This window comes from Harpia harpyja, chromosome 2 (assembly GCF_026419915.1).
Source record: "Harpia harpyja isolate bHarHar1 chromosome 2, bHarHar1 primary haplotype, whole genome shotgun sequence".
NCBI classification, from domain to species: domain Eukaryota; kingdom Metazoa; phylum Chordata; class Aves; order Accipitriformes; family Accipitridae; genus Harpia; species Harpia harpyja.
In genome coordinates this window covers 31404008-31424632 of record NC_068941.1, presented here as the reverse complement: position 1 = coordinate 31424632, position 20625 = coordinate 31404008, and the positions used below count along the sequence as shown (strand labels likewise).

The following is a 20625-nucleotide window of genomic DNA, read 5'->3' as shown; positions in this document are numbered from 1 at the left end:
TAAATCATTAGAACATCTTCATCAGTTTCTTATTGCTGTCAGAGCTCAGGCTGCATATATTTTAAATATAATCTGTTATTCACAACAATCTGTAGCTGAATGTACAAGTTCAATGAGCAAAAAAATATTATCACTTTTATCTGGAGGGTATTGGCCCCTAGTACAAAGTTAACCCAATGATAAGGTAGCAAGACTCAAATTTGAATAGGATCTTTTCTGTTCACTTTTATTCTTAGCTTTTGAATGAAGCAGCAAAATCTTAAGGACTGAACATACCTCAAGTGACACAGTGGAAGAAAACATCAGTGGTAGGAACAGGGCAGTACAGCAGCACTGATTATTTTATCGCTTAGACAATATGGCCATCTAATTTCTTCTTGTGTTAGTGAAAGTCACTTCATTTCTTTTCCGTCATCACCCTACTTTCACATATCTCCATGCATCCACTAAGATCAGAGCCAACTTTTGACCACAGTCATACTGGTTTTCATGGAACTAATTCCAACTTACATGGCTATACAGGGCTTATCCCGAGAGTTACATGCTCAGAATTAGGAGCACGTATCATGTAACTAGACTAAAATGAGCAGGAAAAAAAGATCAGGCCTTGACATTTGTTAGAATATAGAATAACAACACTTATTATGTGAATTTACATGTGAAGATAGTGGTTAATGAGAATTTTTGAATGTGCTTGCATGTAATCTGATGGGAATGGCTTGCTGCCTAAAGCAAGAAACAGTGCTGTTTGCTTAGCAGCTTATTCTAGTAATTATCTATAAACAGAATATTTTTCATCCATTGTTTGTTAGTGAATCTCCAGATATAAATGATAATACAGAGACAGAGAAACATTTTTAAATTACAAAAGCATGCTTGATTATCCCCAACAAAATATGAGATATGGTTACCATTAATTGGAAGCAAACAAAATGGACTATGGAATAATCTTAATGGACTATGTATTTAAGATTAAAATCCATTGACTTCAAATTAGAAGCGCTATAGTTGAAGTAAAATCTACTTAACATTCATCTTAGAGAACCGTGCTTAACCACCAAACAATATCAGAACATGCAGATCAAATTTTTCTGCGAACAATTAAAAAGAAAATCTTCCTTGTATCTTTAAGAGGAAATGTGTATGTACTGTTCTTTTTTTTTTTCTTTTTGTAAATGGAAAAGAATTTAAACTTACTTTGCCGTTAAATAAAAATAACTGTTGCCAGATTGGTACAAGGGAGAGGGTCAACAAGTAGCATTTTAGTATAGGTGGGAACTTGAATTCATGCTAACATAGGGTGGGGAGTGTTGTGTGTATTCCAGGAAGGTAAGTTCCAAGGGTAAGACCATTAAATTGAAGACGTTAAATAACAAAGACAGTGAGGGTTTGGGCTGCAGACTGTTATCTTCTTACAAACCTCAGGTAAGCTTTTCATTTCCAGATCTGTTTGAATACTATTTGATGAACAGGCCAGACACCAAAAATATTACTTGTGTAAGGTCTGGGAGATTAGGCTCCAGCTTGGCTTACTGGAAACCTATGACTTGATTTTTAGAAATAATATTTACATCATTCTGCACATGACTCTCATTTTGGCCAAATCCTGAAAACATGCACCTAAGACTGCATGGGATTTGAAAGGAAGTCCAGGGTGCAGAGTAGCTCTGGGACAGGCTAGGGTGAAGAACTGAGCCAGTGCAGGCAAAAGTCATCAGACTTGATTAGAAGTGGACATAGTGCTGGATTTCTAGAAAGACTTGCGTTCAGGGTGAGTAAGGCAATGGGTATTTTGTGAGGAAAATAACAAACCGATGATTCTCAGGGAAAATGTAGGAAGGACACAAACTTATAAATTGCCATGTGATGTGGGAACAAACTGCTGAGAGTTAGGTTTGAGGTGTCAACAAAAATGTGTGTTCTCCCATTGCGGTTATGATCAGTGAAGCAGCTGGTTCATTCATGCACATGCATGTGTTATGTGAATAATGTAAAGTCAGCTCAGAAAAACATTACTTTACATTGAGAATGGCTGACTACAAACAAAGGAACCGCATGCAGGGTTGGTAGGAAAGAGAAATACTGTACCAATTGGCAAGGGGCATCCAGCCCATCCAGGCCAGGCTGGCCTGGCTCCCCTTTTTCCCCCTTAATTCCACGGAATCCCTGTTTGTAAAGATTAACTTGCAATGTTACTGTCAAGGAAATGCCTTCAGTATTGACTTAGCTGGAGCGAAAAAATAACAACAGAGAGGAAAGAGGAGCAAGCTGACAGCTGTGGTGTGATTTTAACCTGTGGGGCACTGACTCTGCACATCCCAAATTTGGTTCCTTTCCAACATGTTTGGCAGAAATTAATTAAAACAAACACCAACAAACCCCACAAATTTAGCCTGAAGGTCCTAAGTCTGGTGCTTTAAACCAAATTAGGAGGTTGACAAAGTCTGCTCCAGAATTTGCCAGAACTTGAGATAAGGCTGCATTAATAAAGCGTAACAGGTGACAGAGTAGCTGGTACTTGTTCCTCTCCCCTCATTTCTTATTCCATCAGTCTACAGCAGGACGATCGATTGTCCAATACACAAGTGAGACGTACCAATGGGCAAGGTGCATCTAATCCAGGAGCACCCTGTTCTCCTTTCTCCCCTTTAGGCCCCTTTTTGCCTTTCTTTCCCTTTTCCCCCTGTGGATACAATGGTTTGGATAAAACAAGTTTCATTCTTTTGGAAAAAAAATTAAAGAAAGATTGGTTTAAAAGTTTGGGTTTTTCTTTTTAAGCCAATGGAGAGCTGAAAGGACACTTACCACTGTGTTCTGGTTTGGATGGTGCATTATGTGGAAAAATAAATTATATGATCACAAGCAAGAACTGCAATCAGTCGGTATTAGTTTGTGTTGGTATTTCATATCAATATTATGAAAGTTTTGAATCCTACAACACAGCCTGAAATCATTAATTTATTGAGAGAGAGGCAAATCTGCAAATCCCCCCAATCCACAGTCCAAAATAAGAGGTCTCCTATTTGTTCTAAGTGATAGTACTGAAGTGCACATGCACACTAAGCTGAATTTATCAGCTTCCCTAGAAGATTTGTCACTAGTCCGAAGTAACTTTGCAAAAGCAGAGTACATCGGCATAGTCTCTCTAAAAAAGACCTGTGGCATGGATGCTTCGCAGGGACAGCTGGTCTCTAGCTAAATTCTATCGACCTCCATGGTGTCATGTCAAGGGTGAACTTGGCCTGGAGCATCCTTTGCTGAAGTGACCCTTTGCACTCTGCTAAGAGTTTGGGACAAATCCTGTTCTCAGTGGTGTCCACAGACACCCACAGACATCACTGAGGGTGCACTCCTGTCACTCCAAATACAACACGACCATTTCAAACCCTGTTACAGGAATCAAAACATTCGAACTGCTTGATGGAGAGGTGCTGTAACACTTTCAATGATTTCATAATGTCTTGGTATCATAAAGTAGTCAGAAATTATAATTAGATTCTTTATTTAAATATTCCAACATTTAAATGTTCTCTCTACTGCAGGCAAAGTTTCATCTTCTTATTTTACTGAAATTCAGTCCTTTGATTTCACACAGAGTTTTCTTTTTAAATGTAAAACTTCCAATGCTTTCATTACTCATGGAAATGAGTTGACTCCCCTCAACAAAGCTACCTGCAAAGATGACCTCACCTTCAAGCAGTGTAAGATCTTTAGAGCGTTCATTTTATAATTGATTTCACACCAGGTGATCACAATGGTAAATGAGTTTCAGGTTTGCTCTCAATTTCACAAAAATCAAAAAAGGTTCTGTTAAAAAAAATGAAACAAATTGGACTAGGATTGTAAAAAATGGGATAGGAAGGATGAGTAAATCAGGAATATCACAAAGAAATGGGAAAAATAGTCATAGGAAAATTAGTATGACATTGGAGAACCAGCAAGTGAGGTTGTGGCTATTGGGAGGATTTAATTTGTGAGGAAAAGGGTAAAAAAGACAGAGGAATTGTAAGGAATGAAGGTAGAAGGAGAAGGAAGGAATGCCCCTTTGGAAAGACAGATGGATTTTGGTGAAGCATAGTAAATAGACATTTAACTAGTTCCACACCAGTACAGAAAGACTTAATCCATTAACAAGAGAGAAAAACCATTTTTACACAATTAAAAAATAATTAGCTATATCATATTTTAAAAAGGAAGGCAAGCACATTATTCATTTAATATCATAGCATACTTGACACTTTCAAATGAAAATATCTTTTCCATGAACAAAACATACTGCATTCATGACACGATTGGAACAAAGTTTCTTGTCTATCTTTTCTGTGTGCCAAAAAGTCACAGGACAATATTAGGAAAACAGCAACCCAAACGTTACCCTTCTTTACCAAATTACAAGATTGTGATGTAAAACAATCCCCACGAGTCAGGAACTGTAAATTGGCTAAGTTTTCATCTGAAACCTACAAACATGACAGAGTAGCACAGAAGCCCAACAGTTTCAGTGTCAAATCTCATGTTATTTGTGCTCAATGTAACACCAATATATTTGCTGTGAGTGTATGCAAGCACAGAACATGGACATACTCCAAAAATAATTCTGAAAATGGACAGAACAGTTTGGTTTCTGACTCTTTTCTATATCTTTAGGACTCATATTTCTTTAACTTGTTGTGTTAAAAGTCATAAGATAACTATTTAAACTTCCAGTTTTGCAGGGCAAACCCATGATCTTATTCAAACCAATGCAGCAGTCATCTGAGTAGAGAATAGTCTGGATTTCCTGAGTACTTTACTACTTTTTGCACAGACTGAGTTCTTGTCTCTTAATCTTCACCTCCTTAGCCTGAACTATAGAGATCCACAGAAGATACGGAGAATCTACAGCTGATGAAGATTAAAAAAAATTCCTTCCTGCCCTTCCTCAGTGCCTAGAGAAATACATAGTTGTGGCACTTCTGTAACACTGTTATGGTTGGAACAATCTCCAATCCTCACATGCACAGATTTTCATCAATGCAGAGTGTAGGGGGAAAGGATGGGCCTTTTTCTCCCAGGCGGAAAACCAGTGGCCTTTCCAGCCACTGTTGTGATACATCATACTCCTCTGTCAATATTTATAATAAGAGACACAACTGCACATTTGGGATCAGGGCCCCCCTTCCCTCCCTCTCCCCACAACACAATCTCTACCTTTTGTTAAAGGTTATTCCTTTTTAAAAGGATTTTTTTTTTTCCTATTCATACAACTTGAAATTGTACAAACTTTTTTTGTGCTGAGTGCTCCTGGACTATAATTTTATATCAGTAATTACAGCTAGAACACTTTTAAAAATTATTTTTACAGCCAAGTTAAGCAGACATTATAATGCAAACACTGACTTGCTTTCACTGTAGCAAAACTACTGACAGGCTAAAATAAAGATCATCAGTCTAGGACTCATCTCAAACTGAAGAAGTAAAGATTTATTCCCTGCCTATTGTAGCATGTCTGTGAAAAAAACAAGCGTCACTGGTTCTCAATAGAATGTTTGTAATGATATATATTTTTGCAGTGCAATTTGAATTAAGTTTCTTAACTAGAAACTCGCTAATCTCAACTTCTGCGATGTCAGTCTAACAGCCAATACTGTAGGGAATATTTAAAACCCAAGAAATCACAAGCTGGATGCTCAACTTGTAAACTGCTTTATCGCTATTGAAATGGGTGCTGTTACACCAATTTGGTCATAGATAATTAGTAATTTACTTAAGGAAAAACATCAGAGCAGAGAAAATTTGTTATAATGAAAGCTTCTATTAATTGCATTACTTTGTGTCTTTTGAGAGTTAGCCTTCCATTTGGAAAAGGAACTATTGATGCAGCTAAGGTGGTTTTGGTGAAACCAGTTTACTTGCAAGATACAAGTATTCCCTCATTTCTGGAAAAAATGTGTCAAAACTGTGCAACAGAAGTCTGTTTCATGGAGTTCTCAACTATATCTTCCCTGATTTTTCACCAAGAAAGACCTTCCTTTGCCTTCTAATTTTCTTTGAATATTCTGAGAATTTTTAAGGCAGAGATTCCATCTTCATTTTTACTCTACAGACTTCCTGGCAATCCTCTTAATCTGAAAGCCCAGACGATAAAATGGTTTCTGAAATATCTGTCAGACTTGCTAAGTACTTTATCCCATGCATTCTCCTCAAGAAACAGGTTTCGCCTGTTGCTGAATTTTTAGGGGGATGAGGGACTAGAGTGCCTGTCCTGCAGCCCAAGAGAACAAGGCTCCACAGGAAGCTTGAATCGCAACTGAACTCCAAAAAGGGCCTGACCGTGCCTTGTGGCCACACACAATTCCCTCGCCCTCTTGCAACTGGAGGTCCTGTGTTTGAGCTATTTAGTCAGTCTCTGGGAGTAATGAACTAATACCCAAAAGCAGCATGCTGGACTCTGGGACATTAAAATATTTTTACATCCTGAGGGCAAGAATCTCAGCTGTTCCATTTTCACATGATATCATATTTATAGAAGTCAACTATTTTACCAGCTTTCCAGCTTTTCTTCCTGTATTTTGTCTGCCTATCTCTAGCTGTACATGGAAACACAGACTCAGAAGGTCTGGTTGGAAAAGACTTCTGGAGGTCGCCTAGTCTAACCTCCCCGCCTGAGCAGGACGATTCCTGACCCTAGATCAGGTCAGACCAGACCAGGTCCTGCAGTCCTCCATGGGTTCAGCTACCTCTCTGGGTAAACTGTCCCAGTGCCATGCTGCCCTTCTAGCAAACAAGGTTTTCCTAGTAGCCACTCTGAACCCCCCAGGAGCAGCTTGTGGTCCTGTCTTTTCCCATTTGCCGTTACCTAGAATAGTTTTGCTCCATCATCTTTGTATCTCCCCTTCAAGTAGTTTGGCCTCCTCTTCGTCAGACTAAGCCAGTCCACCTCCTTTAACCTTTTCTATTGGTTGCGTATGCCCCAGGCCCCTGCCAGCTTGGTAGCCGCCTTCCTCTCAAATTTCTCAGTTTTTTCTTGAACTGGGAGGATCAAAATACCATCTGCAGTATTCAAGCAACCTCACCAGGATTGATTAAAGAGGGGTAATAACTTATTTTAATCTTCTGGACGCAACCCTTCTAATGCATCCCAGTATGAGAACATACTGTTAAGCTCATTCCATTTGGCACCTACTGTAACTCCCACTTAGCACAGGCTGGCCATTTTGCCAGTCATCTATCAGAGCTGGCAGTTATCAGTTACACCTTTCTACTGATAACTGCTCTCAAAAAGAAAAGCTGTTCGCTTGTGACAGACGGACCTGTAGTCTTTCACAGCAAGCAAGAGCTCGCCATTCATTGTGATTACTCTGCCAGGTCAGACCCTGCCTTTATAATATTCATAGAGCACCTGCTTAAGCAACAGTTGTTCTGCCAAATCAGTGCCTTACCAGTGATCTCTGAGCTCAAAATAAGCATTATAACAAGGGACAGAAGGGAAGGATACATTCCATAGTACCCTTACCAATGCATTGGGAACTGTTTTGCCTGACAGTATCAAGAAAAGGAGGTGAATTCAAACAGCCATGGTGACTTTTTAACCCTGCTTCTTGTTTAAGAAACCATGATGGGACGTGGACCTGGTATAACCCTGTACATGTTAGCTAGACAAAAATCTGAACTAGAAAAATCACGGGCTGTGTGTATGGACTTTTATATAAAAGTGGCTTGCTGTGAGTGCTAATTCAGCAGTTTTAGTAACTGGGTTCTGTGTTGATTAGAAATAGGATAGATTTGCTCATGAGCTTTCTCTGCATGCATTTAGTCCTAAATTGCTTTTTACTAAACATATTTCCAAGTCACTGCGTCTGGACAGTGAAAATGAAGTTAGGCTATTTCTGTTAACTTCACTGTCTAGCTGGTTTACCAGAACAGTTGAATATATGATTCAATTTAAATCCACAAGACACATTGCCAAAAATAAAAATTGAAACAGTTCCTGTCCTTATCCATTTGGTGTGGGACAGGTAGTGTGTACAGGCATGGTACACTAGGATCAACAGTTATACTGCAAATACTGCCAAGGAACAGAGCTGGGGTCTTCAGTATAAAATTACTACCACAATGACACATTTCAGTGATGTCTGCATTAAAAATTTCAGGCTGACAAGGATTTTCAGCAAGTGTAGGATGGATTGGAGAAAATCAGTCTAAAAACAAGCTGTGCTTTAGGACATGTTGATATCACTAGTTCTGTGCCTAAATTTTTGTGGGTTTTCATGATTTTGCTTAGCGTGTATCTGTGACCTGCCTTTTGGCACACAGTAGAAACAAAGATAAGTTTTAATGGGGCAATTTATAGCATAAAGACAGCAGAACTGACTAGGCTGAGGAATCAAGCAACAGTTAATAACACTGTGGTCACCTTTTCTCCCTTTTCTCCTATATCACCCTTTTCTCCTCGAGGACCGGGGAAACCCTATAAAAACAAAATGGACAAAGATAGGTCGACTTTTAGTCACATGCAGGTTAAGCTTTCAAATACTCTTGGAAAACATAAAAAAAGATGATTTCACTACATGCTTTGTATGTATATGTGTGTTATGTGTGCACACATGCATGCGCACAAGAGCCTGTGAGACAAGTAAGTCATAGTGTTTGGTAGAGTCATTTTGCCAGCAATAGAAAGAAATCATATCACTCAAAATGGCAATAGTCCATGCTGTGTAGCATATGTACATTCTGGAAAAGACTCCTCCAAGTTTGAGGTTTCAGTGTAGGACTAGAGGAAAAGGCTTTCAGTAAGTCTTTTTAGCATGCCGAAAAGAGAGCCTATATTTTGAAATGTATCCCTTACAGGTTATGGAATTATTCTCTTTAATTAGGATAAATTTACTTAACCAGATGTTAGTGAGTCCTTGTGCTTCTACAGCTGAGTCACAAGTCTGAATATTTTCTTACCAAGCACAGTTTTTCAGCCTATTGAGTTCCAAAGGACCAACTACTTGTATTACTAAGTACTATATCTGATGGGGTCTGTCGATAAGGGCCGTATATTGCATAATCTTTGTCCTCTTTATCACAGAGACAGAGCAAATGCAGCATTATGCACACTCTCTGTATGTACTGCATGCACACTAAATGGAAACAAAGGTATAACACTCAGTAAGCTATTTCTTGAAAGACGCTTACCTACCATTAAGAGTGTATTGGTCATACATATTACTTACATCAAGGCCAGGCTCGCCATCTTTGCCCTGCCAAAGAACCATATAAACTACGTTAGTGTCCCTAAGCTGTGATACCATCAGCCGCCTGGATGCCCGACTTCTGCGATCCCTCTATACAGTGGTACCCCATGTTGCTAAGGCTGTACACACAGCATTGCCGTTAGTGAAGGACATTTCTGTCAGTGTTTAACATTTCCAGGAACTGATAACTTGACTGTAAAATTTTGCTTGACTGTAAAATTATGTTTGTACGCAGATTCCAGGAGCAAGCTAAAAATACAGAAAGCCTATCATTTTTCATTTTTAGTTCACAGGAAGGGGAAACAGAAATTGGATTTTTTTTTTTAATTTAACTCACAAAAGTGACCCTCAGATAAACATGCACTGCAAGCTAATTTAACACTCCACGGAGCCTGAAAACTGTCTCTAGTCATTGACTCCTGATCCAATTAAATGGATCCAATTAAACCATGAGTCTGTATTCCAGCTTAAATTAATTAATCAAACAGATTAGACTAGAGAGGGTATGGAAACATCGCAAGTCTCTTGCAAAGGCTGGTTGTGCCTGGCTAAGCACATTTACATGGCTTTTCTTGTGTCAAAGTATGGAACAGACATGTATGTGTACACACCTGACCCAGTTATCAGCAAAGTAAACAGAGTAAGTCAGCTGATTTTATTGGGCTATCCTTGTTAGGCCAAAGGAACTTCTCACTCATATTTTAGAAACGGATGATATCATTTAAATGTTGATTTAAAGCATACCATCTCCACCTATGAATGATCAACAATGAACTTCTGAAATTGCTTCTGAGCACACATCACAGAAATTAAAACAAAACTGGACTCTGAAGCGTCAAACAAAACAAAAATATAATGGTGAAGTAGCCTTGCAGCACGGAAATCCAAGCAGTTTACTGACATTAAGAAAATCACACCTTTCCACTGTTCATCCTGACCTCCTGCCACTCTTGCATGGTCCCCAGACAGCTGATGGCCACAGGCTGCAGAAACAGGAGCACTCGCATTCTGGATTTCCTCTCTCTTGCTGGTTCATGTCAGGTCTGTTTCATTACTTTTGCATGACCACGTGCATGGGTAGGATTCTAAGTCTGCCATACAGACCAGTGACCTTGCACTGTCAGGGATTATTATCTATCTTTGCCTTTTCCAAATAATTGTATTGCTAGGTGAAAAGCAGTCATAAAGCACACAACGTTTAATCAAGGCGTGATGAAAAGCACGATGTGTACAAACTACGTGCAACTTACAGGCAAGCCGTATGGTCCTCTGGGTCCAGGGTCACCTACAGTTCCCTTTTCACCCTAAGAAAAGATTACAGAAGAAGCAAACAAAACCATTGTCTATCTTAGATAGAAATAATCTCTACCAAGTGCTTTAGGTTAAAGTTATGCATTCCTAAATCTTTTGAGTGAAAAATATCCACACTTGTTTATTTTTATCAAATGATTCAGGGGGAGAAGAGAAGGTGTGTACTAGTTTCTAGGCAAAATGAGCTTTCGGATATATGATACTACATTTGTTTTTAAATCCATTAGTAACTGAAAATATTTTTCAAACTGAACTTGCACCAATTTAAATTTTAAGCTTGTAACAGCTGCAACATCACACTCAGTAAAAATTCAGTGTTGTAATGACAACTGAGGATATACAGCATCAAGCTCCAGCACAGCAGCTGAGATGCAACACAGTGACAAGCAAAAATAATGTGTCAATCAAAGCTTGTATTTATGCAGGCAATGCTATTAAAAGTGACATTGTGAAGATTATCCCATGCACTGTACTATGTTGCTAACTGCTCTATTGGATTCTAGATTAGTGACGTAAATACCCTGGTTTATTAAATCACAACTGTATTAATGTGCAAGACAAACAAGTACAGAGATTACTCCAGTAGTTTGATGTCATGCTGCACTAAAATCTATGGAAAAATTACCAGTTTCCAGAGGGATGCTACTGAAATAATTTTGCAAGTTTAATATAGAGAAAACTTTTCCAAGTGAAATGAAGTTTCAAGGTGACAGATTTCAGGCTGACAGTAGCAATCATCTTTGCTCTCCAGTTGTTCTTCATCACGATTGATATGGAGTTAAACTTCCCAAGTCAGCCAACATTAGCCCATGTAGCTGCGAGCACAGCCCTCTGTGAGCTTGTCAGTGAGGCAGGGCTGGTAAGTAGGTGCGGGCAGCAGTCTTGTTTCAGACTGTGGTGCTGTTTCTTCTGAATACAGTTCAGCAGAAAAGCCATACTCTCTTGAGAGAACTAAACTGCTCAGAGTGTTGATGAGATTAAAAAAAAAAGTCCTGACCACCTCCAGTTTTCAGAGCTCCTACTTTGGATTTGTTACGTAGGGTTATTTGGATCCCTTCTTTGCCTCCTTTCCTTAACTTAACCTAATGCAAGGCTTTGTGCAAGGCTCCTGGCACACAGAAATACTGTGTTTCATCCTAGCAATTGCTGCACTTAAGCTCGAGACAATTCTGTATACGAGATCCTCTAAAAACCTGGGTTATTTACTACTCATTGTTAATTGATTATTATTAAAAGCACAAGACAGAGATGTAGATGGGTGCTTAATTAATAGCAGTGATCATCAGCACAGCCAAGTCCCTTAGCACAGCTCTGAAAACGGGCTCCTAAGTCTCAATTTTGTTGACTGGATAATACAAAAAAGCAGGCACCAGAATAAACTGAGTCTGATCCTGTTGTTGAATAATCACAGCAGTAAGGATTTTGTCAGAGTAACTGACAGTTGATTTATTTTAGATATTTCATATTTTTACATAGGTGGACACTGTCTATACTCACTTCAGTCTAGTGGTGATTAGATGTGTAATGTGTGATCTTTCTGGATTCTGTTAATGTCCAGCCATTTCTGAGCAGCACTTAGGCTGGATGACCTTGCAGAACAATAGGACATATTGGGAAGTAACAGCTGATTTTCAAAACAGTAAATCCCTTGCAGCTTTAAAACTTTCTGCTGAGAAGAAACTAATGTGCTGACCTATGTATATAACTGTTTGATCAATACTTGAAATATATCAAGACTAGTTAAGTATCTTTTTCTTAAATCTTCAACAGCAAAGACGACTGTACAAAGTCCTCTCAGGATAGGCCTATAATGTTGCTAAGCATATGGTAGACATAAAGATACTCAATGTATCAGTTTAGGAAATAATCTCATCTGTTATGTAAGAATATATTTAGAGAAATGTATCTCACAATTTTTTTGCCTCCAATACAAAGCACATGCTGAAATGTGTTTGGAATATCAGATGAGGTCCTGAATGTTTATGGATTATATAAGATTGATGGACTGTCACGGGCATACTGCCCTCAGCCATCACGATAAAGCATTTCCTTCAGGGAAACAGACATTCGCAAACTTGAAGAAGGTTTTTGATATCTTTTTGTAAGACAATTCATCAGTGCCCAAAACACAGAAACCATAGCCTTTGTTTTTGCCTCCTATGTCACTCAGTCTCCTGAATCATGGGTGAATATGGACTACCATTTGCATGAATAACGCTGCATAAATGGTGTCTCCAGTAAGACTGATACGGAGATTTCATAACACTGCCATGGTGACAAACATTTTAACCAAATTAAAGAGAATGCACTTTCCCTCCCAGTACAGAACATGTGTAGTGATGACAGTGTTGCACGGGCTACACATCTGAGAGCCAAACCCAAGCTCAAAACCCGGTCTTTGCCATCAAGACAAGAGTTTCAGGAAATTAGCGTTTCATTAATTTTGTCTTTCAGCTTCTTTTAGATGGACGAGTTGGATACACATTATGCCTGTCGTTACCCTTCAGGTTTACATGTCCCCTTTCACTAGTAGTAGTTTAAGATGTTTATCTGTTTACCAATGTTCTCTATTTTCTCTCAAGACAATATATTAGAGAGATTAATAGGTACACAGCCAGATTCAGAGGCCTATTATGATCAACTCCTCCAGTTAATGAAGATGGTCTCAGTAAAAGCTCTCTAAGCACCTAGCAAAATGGTATTTTCAATAGCCAAAGAATTTATTAACAACTGTAAAACACCAGCCTAATAAATGGTATTAATTCACACTGTTAATTACAATTTCTGTTTCTACCAAAAGAAATGCACAAAACCACAGTATTGGAATGTTCACCAGTATCATACTTCAGGAAGTGTTAAATCCTGTGTTAGCTTTTAATAATCAATGAACAGTTTAAAGTTTAGAGAGAAAATTACACGGTTAAGCTCACACAGTGAGTTAATAGCGCATTTGTTCTAAAATTCATGTTTTCCTATTTTCTAGTGACATGCACTGTTTTCCTGGTCTACTTTCTTGCCATCTAAATAAGTTTTGTATAAGGACTGTGATATTTTCTATTTTAATTAAATAGCTAAATTGGAAACAAACTAACCAACCGTAATTTGCACAACAGTCTGTCCTACCTAAGAAGAGTAATTCAGCATTGCCTCAAATGCAGTCTATGCAAAAATGAATCCATGATTTCTATATAAGAAATCACTAGGCTTCAGTTTGATTATACTTGCTTTCCTTAACTTTTAAGGAGACATAAATATATAGTGACCAGCATTTTACATTTATTGTCTTAAAGTGAGATTGTCTTTCCAAATTTTAAATAATGTGGATTTAAGAATGTGGTTATGTTTCATGTTAGGAATCCCTAGTGCCCATCTAGGTTAATATTGGCCCAAGGTTTTTCATATCAGTATGGAAAAAATGTGATCCTGTCCAGTGATAGTGAGCAGTGGCACTATGCACCATTTTTAATTAAAAGGCAAAGTATGAAGTCTGCAGGCAAAAAAGTTTTCCTCCTGCTTTCACATAAACAAGTTCATCAGTTGCAAATGCAAGTTGTAAATCTGCATTAAAAGCACGTGATTTGTTATTTAGATAATGAGACATATATTAATGCCAGACACCTGTTAAGATAATTATGCTACAAACAACTTCTCCCAAACAGTATTGAATAGTTAAATGAACAATTACAGCAATAATCTTGCTAGTTGATTGCTTGGAAAAAAACCTTCCATCTTTCTTGTGAACTTCCTCCCATTCATTTAGCTACACAGAAAATGGCAGGTGTGCAGGAATTTCTTGTACACCTTAGTTTCTATATTTTTTCAAATCTGTCCCTCTGTGCTCATGCAATTATTGAACCAATTTACATCACAGAAGTTCCTATCCCCTTTGTAACTACTACTTGTCAACAGCCATGGTAGGCCTGATTCTAGAACCAGCTGTATGACTTATTATGACCTCAGATACTTTCATAATAAAAACCAATTATAGTTATCTTCCATACATTAGACGAATAGTTTGCATTATAGCACATGGTTTTTGAAAGAAATTTCAACCGGTAGTACATAGGCAGATCCTTCAAGATAAAGGTTCGTAATGCAAGAATGAAATGTACAGTATTTATATATGCTTCTGCATGTATATCTCATCTAAATTATTTCCTGAAGTTCAGAAGATGATGTTCAACTATGTTCACAGAGTTGATAGAAAAAAAAGTTATGTCCTAGTTGAAAAAAAGACTTGAATCTGTAATCCCCTAGGAAAAAAGGAAAAATACCCAAGTCCTTCAGACAGTTAACTAGCCTGAGTAGTAACTACAGTCTACTGTTCCTATTTTGGACTACAGTGCATGTCTTTTATTTATTTCTCAAGACACAGTTCTGTAAAAATGAATCATCAAGTCATGCATACCTTTCTCAGATGTACTGCTCCTAAAGCTAACTGGACCTGTGCCATATGGCTGCATCCCTAATAGAGCAAGTCTGAAGTCTTTTTAGCACAGCTGTTTTGTTAAGGTGAGAAATTCAAAGAGACAAAATTCCAGGCTGGCAACTCCTTGGAGGGTTTAGTTAGTATAAGGTATCATCTTTTGTTTTGTTGTACAAGTTGATGGCCGTATTGTGAAAGATGACAGGCTCACAGTTAAAGGTTAAGGTCCCTGTCCTATTTCCATTGGAGAAAATTTACTGTGAATATTTCAAATTAAATAGGAGGGCTCCTATCTTCTAAGCTTAAAAAAAAAAAAAGGAAGAAGAGTTTACATTTTATAGAGATTAGAGAATTTTTTCAAGATAAAAACACTTAAGTGCAAACAGGTAAGAAATACTCGTTTTTTTGCCATTGCATACGTATATAATCAGATCACACTATCTTCTTTTGTCCCAGTTTGTTCTCTCAATCCGTTTAGACAAAATAATGAAACCAACCAAAATTATGTTCTGTGTAGCACCGTGAACTTGAACATCCTGTAAGTTTCTTACTGATTAGTCATTACAAAATACCAGCTCCTCTGAAGTTAGTAAGTTACAAAATCAACCCTTAAACAGATAAATGTGTGTTTAACTAGAACACATATACAGTTCTGTGCTGATCCTTACACAGAGGAGATACTGTTATGTTTAGTAACATCTAGGCACACTATAAGTAGCCATATGACATTTTGCCATTGCAGCAGTAGCTTTGTAAAGAGAAGCACACAGAGCATATACTTACTCTGTCTCCTTTAGGACCTGCGGGGCCATGGGGACCAACTGGGCCATCTACACCCTGTGAAAGGAAACAAAGAGGGTAAGAGAGAGGTCTTGTTCTTACAAGTCTTTAGTTTTAATAGCTGTCTTCTAGCCAAGAACTAACATGGAATCAGTCTTCAATGGTTGAAAATTCAGACTTAATTGTGATGGGACCTGGCCAAACAAATCCATTTGGCTTTCAAGACTCCACCTATAAGCTCTCCTGTTATGAGGTAACCCATCTTTCTTCCAGTTGGATTTTACTTTATTCATGGAAGCCATCAGACGTACAAAGACTTTAAATATATTGAAAGAAATTTTGCCAGGAAAAATGGAAGGGTCAAAGTTGTTTTTTTTTTTTTAAAACATTGATTATTATTTAAATTGAAGTGTCCTTACAGGTGGACTTACCTGTTATAGTGATCAATGGCAATCTTACAGAAGCCTTCAAATACATAACTCCACTCTTCTTTCATTTATAAATTTCTTTATCATTACCAGAAGCAAACGATTTAACATTTATGTTTAATATGAGAATGCCTGCGGCACACGTCTGCACCCATTTCACTGATTCCATATTAGCATTGAACAAGTATGTTTTCATGTGTAAACTAAATCCCTAACCTTACTCAGGAAAATAAGCACCCCGACCAAGGCAGCTGTCCAACCAAAAATCAAAACCAAACTGCCTCTTTAAGATTCAGAGCTCCTTCTACAGAGAATGACATTCTCCTTCCCACACACATTGCCCTAAGAGTCTGCTCAAAGCCCCCTCTTATACAGCATGGAAAATGCCTGCGGCGTTTGACCTTCCTTCCTCTGTGCAGTGTGTGAGCGTGGCCGGCGGAGCCGCTGGAAAGCACACGGACTCGGTAACGAAGAGCAACACAGAAAGACGAGGGACTCACCCGGGGTCCTGGCTTTCCGTCTAAGCCAGATGCTCCCTGTGTGGTTAGGTGGAAGCATGGATGATGGGTACAACACGAATGACAAGAACGTGAGATTAGTAAGTGGTGCTGATGAATAAACATAATTCAAACGTACAGTACAAGTTGTGACAGGGTTCTGGAATGGGTATCACATTACTACAGCATGTTAGTTAAAAATTCACATAAAACATCAAGAGCCTGATTCCATTCTCACATTAGTGTAACTTCGCTGACCCGCCCCTGCCTTCACATCACAGTATATTAGACCAGAATAACGTCAAGCTACAGGAGTGCTACAAACACCAGATGTCAGGGTGTTTTTGAGCCTTAACACGCAAATATTTACTTTGTAATTTACTTGCATGCTTTCTAATTTGTAAATAACGACAATAGTGAATACTATACTACACAAAGAAAGAAAAATGTATGTTAACCGTGATAGGAAGTATTTAAGTGCAAGAATACTGCATTATGCAGCCAACAAAATCTGGATCCTGACTACAATGGCTTCATTCATTTCCAAGAGCCCGGGAGACAATCACGTTTCCTGTTTTCCCAATGTACTCCCAGTTCAGAGCACAGTCAAGGGCTGGAAGTGGGTAGCACCCGGCACTTCGGGCTATTTGCTTCAGCATCCTTGGGGACGGGCTGACCTCTGGTGGATTTTATGCGAATAACAGAGCAGCACCGAAGGATCTGCTCGACTATCCCAACACTGCTGGCAGTAATGCTGGGGCTAGGGGGACAAAACTATTTGGGACATAGGGAATAATCTGGGCCAAAAAAACCCCAATCCAAACCCAACCCCCCAAAAAACCTCATTAACGGTGAAAATGAGCCATTTTTAGAAAGTCAAATACTTAGACTTTGCTCCTTAAAATGACATTTAGAAAAAGTAGTAAGCAGGAGCAAGACAAGATCTATATACATTTGAAAAACTAATGGCATATTTTGCTCTGGGTTGGAACAAACATTTCTGGCAGATACAAAACTTTCTTCTTCCTTTTAGCCATTTTCAGGGGGTTGGCTCAGACCTCCAAAGCTCCCTCTCTACATAGCTGTAACTGTCAACTTGAAAATGATCTTTTTTTTTTTTTCAAAATAAATTAAAATTCTCAGTGAAGCTGACCTTGTCCAGAGGCCCTGCACATAATTCTTGAAAATATTAATCAGAGGGGTTTGGGTTCCTTTGGGTCAACTAAGCCTTTTTCCTCCATTTTACTATTAACAATGTAATCACATGGAGTAATCCCCACATGAAGAAAAAAAAAAAAAAGGGAAAACCAAACTCTTTTTGTGAGGAAAAAATAAAACTAACTTGTCAGAGTGCTTTCATGCACACAAAGCAAGCACACAAAGTATTTGCTCTTTTGTCAACCTAAATTTTAAGAACCATATTGTTTCCACATGAAAATTTATTTTTAAGGTCCTTCATTTCTTTCTAAGACAAAATTTATGCCAAACACTCAGAATGGAAATCTTCTAAACAACAAGGTAAAAGAAACAACCCACCATCCTTAATGAATGAGAAAAAAAAAAATTCCCTAAACCAATTTTTAACTTTCCTCAGTTAGACCTCTCCATTTGAACTGCAGAAGTGCAAACAGGGGAAGAATAACTTTAGAGATGGGGGAAAAAGGGAAGATTCCTTTTTTAACGCAAACACCATACAACACTTAAATAACAATATGACTAATGTAATGGGGGTGATGGCATCCTTGTGACACTGAACACTTTCAACTGACACATAACAAAAAAAACCTGACAGCACTGGTTGTTACAGGATGTTACTTTGGACAATAGCACAGATTTGGGGTAAAAAAACCAAGACTGATGCTCTGCTCTAACCTGGTATATTCTATGTATGCTGTTGAGTAAACCAGAGTTGTTCATCAGGAGTAGAAAGAGAAGTTTGTGATTTGCACTGAGATTGAATAGTTGGGTTTTTTTACTTACTGGAAGACCAAGGGGCCCTCTGTCACCCTTTTGACCTGGTTCACCCTTCAATCCTTTAAGACCATTTAACCCTGGTTCACCCTAAACGTAAAAGTATAAATGCCAAATTTTTGGTGCTATAACGGGTGTTTAAGCTGGGATAGAAGCCAGTCTCAGAAATGGCTGCAAATTCCAGTTTGAAACAAGGACACAAATTCAACCTTCTCAGCTTCCTGGCAATTTACATACGGATATAGTAGTGGGCAAAAGCACCTGGGAGGCGTCTGCTGGAGATTTAAAATCTGTGTGAAAAAAACTAAAGGAAACTTATGAGTAACAGGTTCTTTTGAATCTTTTCCTAATAATTATCACTATAGTTAGATGGTTTGAATTAAGCATGAGTTTGAGGGGTTTTTGGAATTTCCTCAAATCCCATAAACCATCCCACGCAGATAATTCAAACTGAAGGAAAACTTTCAGAAAAATAAGCCTCAAAACTGCAGGTTTCTACAGTGGGATCTCCTGAAAAGTACATTTTTTAAGGAAGCAATATTTTTTCTTATGGCAAACTGGAATTTGCAGCAAAATCTTACATAAAGATATTTTAAACCTTTAAGCATACATAATTAAACAGTAACAAATTAAAAGAAGCAGTATAGGTTATACAATGCCAAGCTATTTGGGAGCTCCATAGTTTCTGTGTTCATACAGAGAAGTTTAAACAATGTAAGAAATGGCACTTGTCTTGTTGTGATTGTTAAATTATGCATAGGCTATTACATTAAACATCACTAAGCGTATAATGTTGGGCTTGGAGTTGCCAATAAATCATTCTCATGTCATGAAAAACTACCTCAGCATGAGGGCTGCCCAGTCAAAAAGAGTACTGACCACACCTGCCTCTTTTGGGAAACAGAAATATGTGGGTATTTCATCCGGGCTGCTCCTCATGGCCTTGTTCCTAGGTTTCCCTTTAATGTATTATGTTACCTTATATCATATTCATTTAAAAAAAAAAAAAAAAACCTCAACAGAATCTAGTCTACTGCTTTAAGTAACTCCAGACATCATCTGCCTGCTTTGCACCCTGCCTAAGTAGCCATTTCTTCATTCTTCTTCTGTTTGACTCAATGTGACTGTCAGAGCAGTAGTACTGAAAACGCTGAAGTTTTGGAAACAGACCTGAGAAATCTCACAAAAGCCTGAGTCTCAGGCCAAAAGCCTGAGGTAAGGCAGGCTGGTGCTGATGGAATAGACTTGACTTAAAAAAATGATTTATGACTCAGGCTTCTTGTGCCAAGGTAACACAAACAGTCTCATAATGAGTCAAACCTGTGATTTTCTGTCTCATACCTTAAAAAAACCAAAACAAAATCCAAAAACTAAATTAAAAAAACCCCTCCCTGCTCTTACTTATTTTTTGAGAAAGGTGCATGTGATTAGGGAGCCATAGTGATTAAAATGATCATGCCTGACAACACTGCTGGCCCTAATGAATACTATGCTGTAATGTCACAATGAATTTTAGTTTACTGGTGATTACTGAATTAAAGCACAAATTAAAATATTCCAACTCTGCCAAAACTCCCTTCTCAGCTGTTTTCATGGGCTTAGAGAGTCCCTACAGTGTATCTTCATGTACTATGCTGTGGAAAATGTTCAAATAGTATTGCAGACCTGCCTGACCAGGGATTCCAGGTTGGAAAACATGAAAATACACACATGAGTTTGTGATGGGGAACTTGCATAGTGTGTGAAGGAACTGGTCAGCAAACTACATGGCACTTGAGAAGGTGAAGGCCATTCATACTGGAAGAAGTAGGAGATGCAAGAGAGCATAAATGAAGAAGAGTTTATCTGACTCCATTTCCTGAGCATATCACACGCTTTTGTGTTCAAAAGCAATTCCAATTGCAAGTGTAATGGTGAGCAACTTGCCTATAAATATGAAACTAATTTAGTGCCACATCACAAATATTAATACAAAAAATGGATTCAGCCAA

General features: G+C 38.3%; 1 protein-coding gene across 1 annotated transcript in view; it reads right to left on the bottom strand.

Moving 5' to 3' along the window:
* Positions 1-20625, bottom strand: part of COL25A1 (collagen type XXV alpha 1 chain) — a 335707-nt gene that overhangs the window by 6815 nt on the left and 308267 nt on the right. Inside the window, exons 31-35 of the mRNA XM_052774794.1 lie at positions 15742-15795; positions 10472-10525; positions 9201-9227; positions 8396-8449; positions 2089-2166 (exon numbers count right to left, since the gene is read on the bottom strand). Of these exons, the coding sequence (XP_052630754.1) occupies positions 2089-2166; positions 8396-8449; positions 9201-9227; positions 10472-10525; positions 15742-15795 (267 nt within the window). The remainder of the gene's footprint in view (positions 1-2088; positions 2167-8395; positions 8450-9200; positions 9228-10471; positions 10526-15741; positions 15796-20625) is intronic.